Source organism: Metarhizium brunneum, chromosome 6, assembly GCF_013426205.1.
Source record: "Metarhizium brunneum chromosome 6, complete sequence".
Classification (NCBI taxonomy): domain Eukaryota; kingdom Fungi; phylum Ascomycota; class Sordariomycetes; order Hypocreales; family Clavicipitaceae; genus Metarhizium; species Metarhizium brunneum.
Genome location: NC_089427.1, coordinates 2,525,205 through 2,538,547, shown reverse-complemented (window position 1 = coordinate 2,538,547; position 13,343 = coordinate 2,525,205). Strand labels below are relative to the sequence as shown.

General features: G+C 51.5%; 8 protein-coding genes across 8 annotated transcripts; 3 read left to right on the top strand and 5 right to left on the bottom strand.

The window, feature by feature from the left end:
• Positions 1–48: 48 nt before the first annotated feature.
• Positions 49–399, top strand: G6M90_00g101130 (uncharacterized protein; the record flags this gene model as incomplete). Its single annotated transcript, XM_066131585.1, has 3 exons — positions 49–73; positions 129–184; positions 259–399. The coding sequence occupies 3 exons, from the start codon at positions 49–51 to the stop codon at positions 397–399; spliced, it is 222 nt and encodes a 73-aa protein (XP_065987721.1).
• Positions 400–684: 285 nt separating this feature from the next.
• Positions 685–1,215, bottom strand: G6M90_00g101120 (uncharacterized protein; the record flags this gene model as incomplete). The annotated part of the gene is made up of 3 exons (XM_014690747.1): positions 685–898; positions 957–1,069; positions 1,129–1,215. 3 exons carry the CDS (start codon positions 1,213–1,215, stop codon positions 685–687), a joined length of 414 nt encoding a protein of 137 aa, XP_014546233.1.
• A 383-nt stretch (positions 1,216–1,598) lies between these two features.
• cct4 (T-complex protein 1 subunit delta) lies at positions 1,599–3,367 on the bottom strand (the record flags this gene model as incomplete). Its single annotated transcript, XM_014690748.1, has 4 exons — positions 1,599–2,441; positions 2,498–3,153; positions 3,207–3,258; positions 3,317–3,367. The coding sequence occupies 4 exons, from the start codon at positions 3,365–3,367 to the stop codon at positions 1,599–1,601; spliced, it is 1,602 nt and encodes a 533-aa protein (XP_014546234.1).
• Positions 3,368–3,879: 512 nt separating this feature from the next.
• Positions 3,880–5,377, top strand: RPT1 (26S proteasome regulatory subunit 7; the record flags this gene model as incomplete). The annotated part of the gene is made up of 4 exons (XM_014690749.1): positions 3,880–3,882; positions 3,945–4,036; positions 4,095–4,209; positions 4,265–5,377. The coding sequence occupies 4 exons, from the start codon at positions 3,880–3,882 to the stop codon at positions 5,375–5,377; spliced, it is 1,323 nt and encodes a 440-aa protein (XP_014546235.1).
• A 555-nt stretch (positions 5,378–5,932) lies between these two features.
• G6M90_00g101090 (uncharacterized protein) lies at positions 5,933–6,688 on the bottom strand (the record flags this gene model as incomplete). Its single annotated transcript, XM_014690750.1, has 1 exon — positions 5,933–6,688. One exon carries the CDS (start codon positions 6,686–6,688, stop codon positions 5,933–5,935), a length of 756 nt encoding a protein of 251 aa, XP_014546236.1.
• Positions 6,689–7,649: 961 nt separating this feature from the next.
• Positions 7,650–9,017, bottom strand: cyt-1 (Cytochrome c1, heme protein; the record flags this gene model as incomplete). Its single annotated transcript, XM_014690751.1, has 4 exons — positions 7,650–8,322; positions 8,414–8,476; positions 8,622–8,779; positions 8,943–9,017. The coding sequence occupies 4 exons, from the start codon at positions 9,015–9,017 to the stop codon at positions 7,650–7,652; spliced, it is 969 nt and encodes a 322-aa protein (XP_014546237.1).
• Positions 9,018–9,529: 512 nt separating this feature from the next.
• Positions 9,530–10,866, top strand: rna1 (Ran GTPase-activating protein 1; the record flags this gene model as incomplete). The annotated part of the gene is made up of 2 exons (XM_014690752.1): positions 9,530–9,721; positions 9,805–10,866. The coding sequence occupies 2 exons, from the start codon at positions 9,530–9,532 to the stop codon at positions 10,864–10,866; spliced, it is 1,254 nt and encodes a 417-aa protein (XP_014546238.1).
• A 778-nt stretch (positions 10,867–11,644) lies between these two features.
• Positions 11,645–12,505, bottom strand: G6M90_00g101060 (uncharacterized protein; the record flags this gene model as incomplete). Its single annotated transcript, XM_014690753.1, has 1 exon — positions 11,645–12,505. The coding sequence occupies one exon, from the start codon at positions 12,503–12,505 to the stop codon at positions 11,645–11,647; it is 861 nt and encodes a 286-aa protein (XP_014546239.1).
• Positions 12,506–13,343: the final 838 nt, after the last annotated feature.

Here is a 13,343-nt window from a genome sequence, read left to right as displayed (position 1 = left end):
ACTTTCGCTTGCTCTTCCACCACCACCACCGCATTATAATACAACATCATGGACGCCAAGTCCATTTCCTTCCGTACGCAAATTGTCCTCTCTGTGCTCCATCCATCCAATGCTCACTCCCTAAACAGCCTCGTCGGCGGAATCCGCGCCCGCCGCTGCATCCGACAACACCCAGAAGCCCAAGGTCGGTCCGCATCCTCGCTTGTCCAGCTTGGTCAATCCGATGGCAATGGATATGAACTGACGCCCAAATCACAGCCGTGCTGCGTGTGCAAAGAGGAAAAGTCCAAGCGAGACGAGTGCATGTTATTCTCAAAAGCATCCGATCCCGCCGCCGATTGCAAATCCTTTGTCGAGCAGTACAGGAGCTGTATGCTTGGCTTCGGATACAAGGTCTAATTGCACACGACGCTGCTCTTCTCCCTCTCGATTATCCGGCCATCAAGCGCCCGTGTATACTATTTGTGCATTAGACGGTTTACGGAAAAAACGGAAATAATACAAGGCATTGGATACCCCCTCCTCTTTAGACAAACGACAATGTTCGATTATTACATCTGACACATTTGGGATTTGGTATGTGTTTGTGACTGCCTTGCACCCTCGCCCCTTTGAGTATGCTTCCAGTAGACTTCATTATCGAGTGAATGCTTGCAAGATTGATACAACGATATCCCGTGAGCGTCATTCCTTGCGCTGGTGAACCTTGGCACCGAGAGCATTCAATGTTTGTTTGGCCTCCTTGTGTCGACCCTTGTATCCTGCCAGCATCATCTCTTCAACCTCTTGCATTGAAGCATGTACACCTGCCACAACTTGCAGCATCTTGTTCTCAATTTGTTTTCTCTTCTCGACAAGCTCAATGACCTTTTTGAGTTGCTGCGCGAGTTTGGTTGCGCTAGGCAGTCATTAGTTGCGAAAAAAACAAATTCAACCCCAGTGGTGACAAGCACTACCTTTTTCGGCGTTTTTCCTCCTGATATGTCACTGCTCGCTTTTTCACAGATGCCAGTGCCTTCTCTGCTTCGGCCATAATTGCTCTGGCCCGTTCGTCTCGCTCCTGTTTTAGCTGCCAGTAACACATCAGCACAGTTGTCATTGAAGGGTATCTGCGGGCAACAAATCTACCTGGTAGATGCGCTGTGGTGCTTTCATGGCAATGATACTGGGATCGGAATCGTCTCCAGATTGGTTGCGAGTGCTTCGTCGAGGCATGGCGGGCAGCCGTCAACGCGCTCACATGTGAGCTTTCCCAAGGGTTGGTCTAGAAAAGCCGTAGGTCCAGAGTCCGCACAATGTCGAATGGGCAATCCTGTGCAAGTTGTAGAATAGGAATTTCGTGGAAACAAGGCCGAGACGCCAGGGCTTGGTTTTGGTTTGCTGGCCATGCAGGCACCAAGCAGGAAGGAACGACCTGGTGCCGCTGCCGTACTTGAGAGCATGACATCTGTCTGCCTACCTAGGTACTTCACATTACTGCACCAAGGCAGCGAGCGGATGGCAATTCAATTTATCTGGTATCACTTAATCCCCCATTTTTGGTCTATTCCCTTTTTGTGGTAGATATTATCATACATCAACCCGCTCAAGTCTCCGCCTTATCGCGTCAAGGCAATGTCGTCTATTCTCAGAATCATCTTCACCGTCTCAGCAGCTAGCTCGATAGCACTCGTACTCACGAGCAGCGGCTGCAAGACATTCTCCTTGGAGATGTTTGTGTTGACACCGCCAGACTTGATGCTGACTCCAGCATTCTTCTCTCCCATCTCATGTCGGTGTCTCAAGTCCGTGACAACCTTGATACTGTTCAGCCCAGCATTTTCGGCCAGAGTGGTAGGAACAACCTCCATAGCATCTGCAAATGCCTTCCAACAGATGGCCTCAGTGCCCGTCAAGCTACGAGCTTGCTTGGACAGCTGGGCGGCTATCTCAATTTCGGCAGCACCTCCACCAGCGATGAGGGCCTTCTTCTTAACCAAGCAGCGCATAACGCAGAGAGCATCGTGCAAACTTCGCTCCGCCTCCTCCAAAATCAGCGAGTTGGCTCCTCTGACAACGATGGAGACAGTCTTTCCGGTAGCCTTGGCACCGGTGACCTTGACCATGCGTGAGCCTGAAGATTCCGCTTCCTCGACTAGTTCAGCATATCCCAGCTTATCCTCAGTGAAAGAATCAATGTCCGCAACAGGCTTGCAGCCAGTTGATTTGCAAATGAACTCCACTTCGTCTCGCTCAATATCCTTGATGGCAAGAATTCCCAGCTTGGCCAAGAAATGTAGCGACAAGTCGTTGACAGCGTCGCGCAGAATCGATTTCTGGATAAGAAGAACGTTGCACTTGGCCTTTTTTATCTTCTTAGCTATGTTGAGGAGGTACAGACGCTCCTCCTTGACAATCTTATCCATTTGTCTGTAGTCGTTGACCTGGATCGTGTTTTCCATCTGAAACAAAAGTAAGTATATATATCAGCGTTTCGTCTCCAGAAATTAGAGCTTACGTCTGGCTTGGGCGGGCTGAGCTGGAACTGAATAAGGCCGATGCGTGCCTTCTCCATTCTGATGGGGCCGCCGGCGTTCTTTAGAACTGGCTGGTTAAGGACCAGACCAGGAACAAGCTCGCTATCCTCGATAGTGCCTCCAACCTTCTTGACAATTCGAATGTTTCTCAAATCAACGTTATCGGCTGTCTTGACATCGATCACCTTTGTCACGGAGTTAACAGCCATCGGGCCAAGCAGGTTCGAGTATTGTGAAACAATCTTGGACGACAGTGAGGTGTTGGCAGCCTGCAGAAGAGCAGAGGTATCGTTAAGGGTAATCGGTTGGGACATATCATGAAGTACTTCCACGGCGGCAGCTGATGCACGCTGGAAGGACTCTGAGATGACCGAGGGATGGATGCCTTTTGACAGGAGTCGGTCTGCAGCACCAAGCAAGCTACCGCAGATGACAACGACAGAGGTTGTGCCATCGCCAGCTTCGACGTCTTGAGCGCCAGCGAGGTTCACCAGCATCTTGGCGGTAGGGTGCATAACCGACATGCTCTTCAGCATAGTGTGTCCATCGTTTGTAATGATTGTCTCGCCCTTTCCGCTTCGGATCATCTTGTCCATACCTCGAGGGCCGAGGGAAGTTCGAATAGCATCAGCGACAGCTGTATACATGTTAGCAAACTCATTTCCTAGGCTCGGCTGGAGTTGTTCGCACCTCTGGCGGCGACAATGTTGGACGACCGCACAGCCATAGGCTTCTCCTTGTCCTGGGAGCTTGTTAGCGGGGGGTTCACAGCTTAGGGGACCTGCGCGAGCTCCTCGTACTCTAAAAGTGGCATTCTGAGACTGCCCAGCAGAAACCGCGGGTGCTGACATGGTGGCGACGAAGTTGAGCTACCCGAGTTTCTTTGATTCTGTAGTTTGCGTTGGGGTGTTGCAGAATCGTCGAATGGCGGGATGTTGGCAGCCTGGGCGAGATATCCCACCTTCTGCCACTTTCTGCCCTACTCCCGCTCCGCCATGGGCTGTCTCCAGAAATTTTGGTGTCGGGCCACAGATTATCCATGCTCCGATATGTATGTACATTGTGCGACCCAAGATGGTTTAGCGCCACTTGTCTTCTGGCTCAGTCCGATGGGGCCCGTGCACGGAGCTCAAGGCAACCTACTCTGATTACGGAATGCTTCGACAGAGTGTTAACCCTCAGCATCGCCATTGCCAACGACACCCTCGACAGCCTTCCCCTCTATCGAACCTTTTCATCTACCAGCGCAGCGGAGCCGGCCGTACCACTCATATCGCTGTTCCCTCCTATTTCACTACTCCCCGATCGCATTCTCAATTAGCAGCGTCTCATCGGCAACGCGCGCCTGCAGGCGGATTCCATCATGGTAAGCTGCCCAAAGCAACTTTCTAAGGCTGCTTGTGCCAACCAGTGGCTGACTCTAACTAGCCTTCCGCGACCGGTCAAAACTGGGAGAAGTACCAGAAGAAGTTTGCCGATGACGAGATAGAAGAGAAAAAGATTACTCCCCTGACTGATGAGTACGAACGGCCCGGTAGGATGATGGGACATGGGACATACCAGCTGACTGTTTGTCAGGGATATCCAAGTTCTGAAGACCTATGGCGCCGCACCCTACGGTGCAGCGCTCAAGAAGCTCGAGAAACAGATCAAGGACAAACAGCAAAGTGTAGATGAGAAGATTGGGGTCAAAGTACTAGCCGGCACCCTCGCTAATCCCTGCCTGGCGTATATCTAACATCGACCAGGAATCCGACACTGGTCTTGCCCCTCCGCATTTATGGGATGTTGCCGCTGACCGTCAGCGAATGTCCGAGGAGCAGCCGTTCCAGGTTGCACGATGTACCAAGATTATCGAAGACGAGAAAGGCGACGAGTCAAAGAAGAAGTACGTTATTAACGTCAAGCAAATCGCCAAGTTCGTCGTCCAGCTAGGAGACCGTGTGAGCCCAACAGATATCGAGGAGGGCATGCGTGTTGGTGTTGATCGTAACAAGTATCAGATCATGCTGCCACTACCACCAAAGATAGATGCAAGCGTCACCATGATGACTGTCGAAGAGAAGCCCGACGTCACATATGGTGATGTTGGCGGTTGCAAGGAACAGGTTGAGAAGCTGCGAGAAGTTGTCGAAATGCCTCTGTTGTCTCCAGAGCGATTTGTCAACCTGGGCATTGATCCCCCCAAGGGGGCCCTTCTCTACGGACCCCCCGGTACAGGTAAAACGCTCTGTGCCCGTGCCGTCGCCAACAGAACAGATGCCACATTCATCCGAGTCATCGGTAGTGAACTGGTCCAAAAATACGTCGGTGAAGGTGCACGAATGGTCCGTGAGCTGTTCGAGATGGCAAGAACGAAAAAGGCCTGCATTATTTTCTTTGACGAAATCGACGCCGTCGGTGGTGCCCGATTCGACGACGGTGCCGGCGGTGACAATGAGGTACAGAGAACCATGTTGGAACTTATCACTCAGTTAGATGGTTTCGACGCTCGTGGAAACATCAAGGTCATGTTCGCCACCAACAGACCGTCTACTCTAGACCCCGCTCTGATGAGACCCGGTCGTATCGACCGAAAGATTGAGTTCTCACTTCCGGATCTGGAAGGCCGAGCCAACATTCTCCGAATCCATGCCAAGAGTATGTCCGTTGAGAGAGATATTCGATGGGAGCTCATTTCTCGGCTCTGTCCTAATGCTACTGGTGCGGAATTGAGGAGTGTGTGCACCGAGGCGGGTATGTTTGCTATTCGGGCAAGGAGAAAAGTTGCGTCAGAGAAGGACTTTTTGAGTGCTGTTGACAAGGTCATCAAGGGCAACCTCAAGTTCAACTCGACTGCTACCTACATGCAATACAACTAGAGTGGGTGAATCTTTTGTATTTTTTTTAAACTAGAAACCTTGGTGTATGACTATGGGAGATGACACGGAAGGTTGCGCTTCTAGATACCTTGTTGATGCCTCTAGCAGAAGTTTAATAGAAGCCGGCGTTCACGGTGGAACCACGTCATGTCTAGTCTCATCTAAAAAAAAATGATGATCAGTGCAAAGCATCCACGATGGATACGTATATACATTGAGTCGCATCCAGTATAGGTCAACCCTAGGAAAATGCTATCTACGGTTCATACAGACGCTATGGTCTGTGCACTATCTACTGCGCATGTGAAATATTTACATAGTGAATATTCAGGTTCCTATCGCGCTAAATCCATATAAAAAGCAGCATTAACCCATGGCTGAGATCCCAAGCCACCGCTATCCACACAATCTCCTCCAGCAAAATATGTATTCGTGAATGTAATCGTATGTGAAATGAAGTTTAAAAAGGAGACTATAACTCCGCACCCGGTTACTTGAAGAGAACGCCAGAGCCAACTTAGATCGTCTGTCATTAACCACCTCTCCTAATAAGTTTCAAGTGCCTGGCATGCCAGACAAACATCCCAAGCAAACTACTTCTCCTTCGCGGCCCCTCTCGACACAACACCTGCTGCACACGACGGAGCGGTGTCCCGACGCAGCCCATCCTCTGGAATCTTTTTCTGCCTCCTGGTAGTGCCCATAAAGTTGCCGTGTATTGCTGTCTCCATCCCCCGGGTGGCCATGATGACCATCTCGTGGCTCAGACTCCATGTCGTCTGCGTCGTCCATGTGAAATGATCGCGAAAGCACCTCCTGCTCCGAAAGCACAGACATGTCATAGTCTGCATTCCATCCATGGCACTCTCTGATGCAGACGAAGCACGCTCTCTCCCCGCAACCCTGACACTCTGCGAACGAGTCGAGGTCGGATTTCTTGGTCGGTCTCCGGTGGCAAATGTAGCATGGGGCTAGGAGCGCTGCACTGGGTGCCACAGGAGCTCGATTTCCAAGACCCGTCTGGTCCTGGAACACTTTCTGCTGCGGTGGTCGCCGTCGTTGCGTCTGTACGAGGCTACTGGGGCTGTCGTGGTGGAGAGAGTCGTCTTCGTGGGTGATGCGAGCCCTTTTCGACGAGGAGAGCGGGAGGATTTTGCGGGCGGCAGAAAAGTCTGACGCACGGTTCAACAGGTAGAAGTCGGGTTGTTGTTTGTCTGCGTGGTATAGCCGGTAGACATTGCTGTCGTGGTTATCCTCCCATCGTCGTTTTCGTGCTGGCTGGAAATCATCGCCGTCGCCGACATACGGCATGTTCACGCCGGGTTGGAGGCACAGTGATGCGTATGGTGGCGTGAGCTAACGAGATGCTGGACGGGAGTGTGAAACAGGCTTCATAGGTTGGTACGGAGTGGACATCTGTAGCAGTGAGGTATTCAGTCAATGTTGGATGTTGGATGTTGGATGTTGGAGGCAGGTGGGCGGTTGGGCGGTTGGGCGGTGGGGGACTGGAGGTGTTTCTTCTTGTGACAGTTGACGACCACAGAGGTGCCCATGGAGAATCAAGGTCCTGCAGGGATGTACGGAGTAGTTATCTAAGAAGTAGGTACCTACCTCTAAGTCGGTAGGTACAAGTCGGCAAGCCCGTTCATTTGCTGTCCAACCAGCTCACCACATGCACACAGTGTTGCTCACAGCCGGGTCTAAGCGTCGACTGGTCCCGTCCAGAGCTGGCCGGCCAAACAGGCATCGTGCATGTGCTGCCAGGCCCCAGCCGTCTTCTATTACTCCGTACAGTGAGGAGAGAACCGCCTAGGCAGCGGCCTAGCCAGTCCAGTCTGTGTCAACCTCAATGTTAGGTCCCAGCCATACATGAATGTTGCAGGCGACCGCACCGTATTCATTTCCAAGTCAAAAAGATTAAAACAAAAATAAGAGCCTAGCCGCTTACAATACGGCAACAGCTTGGAAACATGTCCTGCGCTGACATGGGCGATGAATAGCTTCTTTCCACGAGGTATTGTGACCACATGCACTGCCGTATTGATCATTGGCACACCTTGAATAAATCACATGTAAGGTGCGGGAGCAAATTGTGCATTACTACGACAAAAGTAAAGGTATTGAAATTTGGTTCATCTGATTTACACTCTACCATCCACCTTCCCTGATTTTTAAACCACCGTCTCCCCGTTCTACCCGCCTCCGCCAACAAAGGAGCATCTCTAAGGGGAGGAGACTAGTATACACATGGCACACAACTTTGCCTCATCACCTAGCGGCGAACCTTGGAGTCCGCAGGAGGGTCATAGGCAAGCTTTCTCGACTTCAGCCATGCCCACTTGTATCGCTTAACCCAGACGCTGACGGCCCACAAAGCCGACGTAACAATCAACACCTTCAAGCCCATCTTCTTGCGGTCGTCCATTTCAGGTTCGGCAGCCCAGTTGAGGAACTCGACAACGTCCTTGGCCATCTGAGAGGTGGAGGCGGGGGTGTCGTCTTCGTACTCAACAAGGCCGTCATAAAGAACACGAGCCATACCAATACCAGTTCCGGGGAAATAAGGGTTGAAGTTCATGCCAGGAGCGACCTGGGCACCGGCGGGAGGCTCTTCAGGGTAGCCAGTCAGCAAGCTGAAAATGTAGTCGCAGCCACCGTGGCGACCCTTGACGATCAAGCTCAGATCCGGCGGAAGGGCACCGTTGTTGGCAAATCGGGCAGCCTCCTCATTCTTGTAGGGGTCGGGAATGTAGTCGGCCAGTTTTCCAGGTCGCATCTGGATCTCGCCCTGCTCGTCTGGCTCACCAGGGTACTCATTCTCCTCAGCAAGAGCCTTGGCCTCGTCGACAGTCAAGACAGCGCCAACCAATGTTCTGTAGGGGATACGGCTAAGTGAGTGACAGCTGGCGCAGACTTCCCTGTAGACCTGGAAACCTCGGCGAAGACTAATATTCAAGGTCAGTATCAGGATGGCATAGAATCAATAGCATGTGCTCCGGTCCAGATTCCTAGAGCGGCCAAACAAGTAGCACTTACGCCTGGTGGTCGAAGGTCTTGAGCCACTGCTGATGGACCCATGGATATTGTGTAGCGTGCAGACTGTTGAAATGAATTAGTGAATTGGTCATCGAGATAGAGAGCCCCATATAGCCGAGCACGGCAATTTATGCCGCACGTGGCAGAGGACGCCAACGACGTGGCAACAAGAGTTCCCGTTCATATATTCTTGGGAGGGGGGACGTACCCTTCCTCAGCAGGGCTGGCAGCAAAGGCCACAGGTCCATAGAGGTGGTAGTACCAGGCAATGGAGCCGGCAGCGACGGTGGTCGAGGCGATAGCGGCGAAGTTCAATCGCGCAGGGGAAGCTTCCCCGGCAGCACCCGAGCTGGTCGAGGCGGCGCGCTATAAGACAAAAATACAATTAGCAATGGTATTCTTGATCCAAGATGCATGTATAATTCGATTGATGTGGTTCCGGTCGGTTGGGGCGGGTGGTGGTGATTCCCTCGGCAAAACACGAAAACGGGGAGGCAGGCGAGTCCGAACTTGAGCAGGACCGTTATACCTTGGACACATTGTTGACGCCATTTCGGAGCCCATTGAGGGTGCGCGTCGAGCGCAAGCAAGACCTTGCCAGCATAATTGACAAGCTATACCGTATCCGTGGAGGGAGCCGTTGTGAGGATGTGACGGCGATGGTCGTATCGATTTCGTGGGTCGGAGGTTCGAAAAGGCTCAGCAGGAGAGGTCATACCTATTGAGAAAATCCAGCGTTCCGAAATGGGCCGACGCTGATTGGTTAAAGTCACGTGATTATCTAAGCTTGGTGATTGCCCAGCTCGTCAGGCCACAACTCGCTTACCTAAGTTGGAAGCACTCAGATGCTCCACTTTTGATAGGTAGGTACCTTGGCAGCTGGCGCCAGCTGGCAGGAATTTCTGCACTCATCACCCTGGCGCCCACGCACTCGCATCCCCCTGCACCTGAATCAACCATCCTTTCCGTTGCCCCGCCCCCACTATATAATTAATTTGGCTGGGTGTGACAAAAGCAACCATCATCATCCATACTGTCACGCAAACCGCGTTCTTTCTTTTTACCCGCTTTGCAATTTTGCCCTGCTTTATATTGTTTTGAGCATACTCATACAAGATGACTGTTCTCCCCAAGCTGTTTACCATTGAAGGCAAGGGCCTCAAGCTCGATACCGCCGCGGATGTCGAGCCTCATATCCAAGATCTTCGAGCCAACGATGTTGAGGAGGTCAGGTTGCTTGGCAACACCCTGGGTGTGGAAGCTTGCAAAGTTATTGGAGAAGTTCTGGCTACCAAGAAGAACTTGAAGGTATGATTTTTTACAATCCATCAAGCTATCCGAAATTCACGATAAATGGATAAGTTCCTAAAACTAACGCTACCCTCATCAAGATTGCCAACCTCGCCGACATTTTCACAGGCAGACTGCTGAGCGAAATCCCCGAGGCACTCTCTTCGCTGCTAACTTCCATCCTCAACCACCCAAACCTCCACACCGTCAATTTGAACGATAACGCATTTGGCCTCAACACACAAGCCCCCCTCGTCGCTTTCCTCTCCGCCCACGTGCCGCTGCAGCACCTGTACCTTAACAACAACGGCCTCGGCCCCCACGCCGGTATCCTTGTCGCCGATGCTCTTTCAGAGCTTCATGCCAAGAAGGAAGCCGCTCGCAAGGAGGGCAAGCAGGTTCCCGACTTGGAGACAGTCATCTGCGGCCGCAACCGACTGGAGAACGGTAGCATGACCGCCTGGGCCAAGGCGTATAAACTTCACAATAAGATCCAGCACATCAAGATGGTTCAGAACGGTATTAGGCAAGAGGGAATCTCTCATCTCATCAGCGAGGGTTTGGTTCACGCCACCGAGCTGCAGATCTTGGATCTCCAGGACAACACTTTCACTTTCACGGGTGCCAGAGCCCTCGCCAACGTCGTCACAAATTGGACTGTCGTTCGCGAGCTGGGTATTGGCGATTCACTTTTGAGCGCCAAGGGCGGTGTCCTGTTTGCGAAGGCTTTGGCTAAGGGCAAAAACCAGAAAGTCGAAATTTTGCGACTGCAGTACAATGATATCACCGCGACTGGTGTCAAGGCCTTCGCTGCCGCAGCCAAGGACGCGCTACCGGCCCTGAAGCGCATAGAATTGAATGGAAACAAGTTTGACGAGGATGACGAGTCCATCCTCTTTCTGCAGGAGCTTCTTGACCAGCGTAAGGAGAAGCTCGCCGGAGATGTGATCAATGAGGACGAATGGGGTATTGACAGCCTGAGCGATCTCGAAGAGCTTAGTGGGGATGAGGAGGAAGAGGAGGAGGAGGAGGGCGTCACTGCTGAGGAGCTTGCCGAGAAACTGGTCAAGGAGGCTGAGGAGGCTCAGGAGGAGCCTGTGGTCCAGCTCAAGGACAAGGAGGTCGAGGCTCTCGCTAAGAAGCTTGAGAAGGCCGAAATTTAGATTGGAATGCTGTTATGCCCCGTGGCGTTGGATGATTTATTTACATACACTTCAGATTATACATAGGGTTAGAGCGTGCAATACATACGATACCCCTTTAATACTATTTCTGTGAGGATTGACACGAGGTTTACGAGGCCAATTCACAACCAGCTCATGCGCAACAAAAAAATGCGGCCAAAGGGCAGACTGCATCACCTCGTGTAAATCACACAGTCACGCACAAAAATTGAGTAACCGCTAGAGTTTGCAATGAAGGAAATATTGATCAATGACAGAAATATATTCAACATTTGGTTTATAGTATAAGAGGCTAACATCACACGAGTTTCATAACTTCAATAAGAGTGAAATGAAAATGGAAGGTAGGGGCAGGATGCGCTCGAATATCGGAGCTTCGGGGTTTTGGGGAGGATATGGACACGCACCTATACTGGCTGTAGTTGAAACCAGGTTCTCTAAAAGTTTTGTTAGCCGCCACATCAACACTTCCGGAACAAGGGATGGGGAGAAGATGAAAGAGTGGAAATGAATAGTCAGGAAAAACAACAAGGTATCTCCCAGTCCAGAGAAACATTAACCCTCCTGGTATATAGTGACAACCAAACCCCCAAGCCCATAACACTGATACCAAACCACCTGCGCACATGTCTGTTTCTGTCCATACTTTGATTTGTCCCAGGCACAAACGCAAAACACAATCCATACAACCTGTCTATGCATATCTAACGGCTGAGAGCAGTATTGTGTATGATTAGATCGCCCCCAACAAGCATAGTTACATGACATCCATGGCATCAACCGGCATCGACGCATTCCTAAATTGTTCAAAAGCACCGTACTGGACAGCCATCTCCAGCTGCTGCTGTTGCTGGTCATAGTCAGGCCCTTTGTACACAGGGTCAGTAGACCTAGAATATCTGTTGCTGCCCACGGCAGTGCCATAGTGGTTGTAAACATCTCTGGCATTGGTGTCAATAGACTGACGTTCATACTCTCGTCGCATGAGTTCTTCATACCCGGTAATCATGTATGGCTCACTTTCGGCCGAGACCTGTTGAGTCCATTTGCCGTTATCTGTTTGGACAAGGGTCCCGTCCAGGCTCATGGTGGGGTTGCGTTGCCTCTCATATCGCATTTGTGCAAGATGCTCTTCTTGGTCCAGGGTCGTGCTGCTCCAGGCAAGAGAAGGAATATCTTCGGCCCTGTTGGGAGGACAAATGCTCCAAAGCTCGATCAGGCGAAGTTTCTGCGGATCATCGGCAACACGGAAGAGTTGAACCTGGGATGGTGTCAAGACGGCGGGGTCTACGCCGTAGCTGCGCAGAATCATCTCCATCGGGGATATCTCGCTCTGAGGCGGCTCCGATGACGGCCGCTGGGGCTGATATTGTCCTTGATTCTCAGATAGTTGAGCGCCAGGCTTCGCAGTGTGTGCGGAGTGGTGGTAGTGTTGTGAAATCGAATACACAATGGGTTGGGAGACTGGAGCCGCGGGGGTCGGCTCCTGTCTTGCTGTCTCTTTTTGGGCAGAGACGTGAAAGTCGGGGTTAAATGTCAAGTTACGAGAGAAGAGATTGGCAAGGTCATCCTGAACCTGTTGGGCGTTTGCCTGCATGCCGGGTTGAACAGAAACCATGATCTGGAAGCGAATCAATATCAAACAATCACACCTCCCGCTTACACGCAGGCGGACATGGAGAGGCCACATACCTCGGCTGTTGGCGAATTAGTAATGCAGCCAGCGACGGACGGCAAAGACGGTAGTTTCTTTTTGAAGTATCTCTGTATCGTAACTTTGAAGTCAGTATTCGTCGCTAGCCTTCCGGTCCACGGATCCTTTTATTTCCTGTCAAGTGAGTCCTTTATTTTCTCAAGCAAGGCCTTGGTTGGGTCGATATGCGGTTGGGTATCAAGACAGAATGGCCAAGCTGACGGTACTCGGATCTGCTGGGGTGGCCAGGTGGCAAAAGAGACGAGGCAAATCAGAAGTATATTTCGGCTACGCTAAGGTGATGAAAGGTAAAGGGTGAAAACGGACAGGAGCGTGAAGATTGAGAAAGTTGACAAGAGCTGGAGGGGAAAGTGAGCAGGTGCTGCCTTAAGTCTCCTCGTTCTCGTCTCCTATTTCCTGTCTCCTCCTGTCTCAGGCAGGATTTAGCACAGGAGCGGTGGACTTTTTTCGATTTTAGGCGGCACAGTGGACCAGAACCGCGGACCAGGGTCCAGAGGCGGGGGGGGGGATGGACTTTGGGCTTCGAGGGAACAGAGAAAGGGCGGAACGGAGCGACGAGACAATATTGGTGTTCAGAGATACGTGCTGCGCGATGGATGGTGAAGAGGACACGTCAACGCTGATTCATGGCAGACACAAAGTTATATATTAAAACAAACAGAGCGTCATCATCCTTTCCGTGGAAGGCCGATGGACTTTGTTGAGAAGCCTGCAGGCGCGGGACCTGCAGGCAGACCAGGGA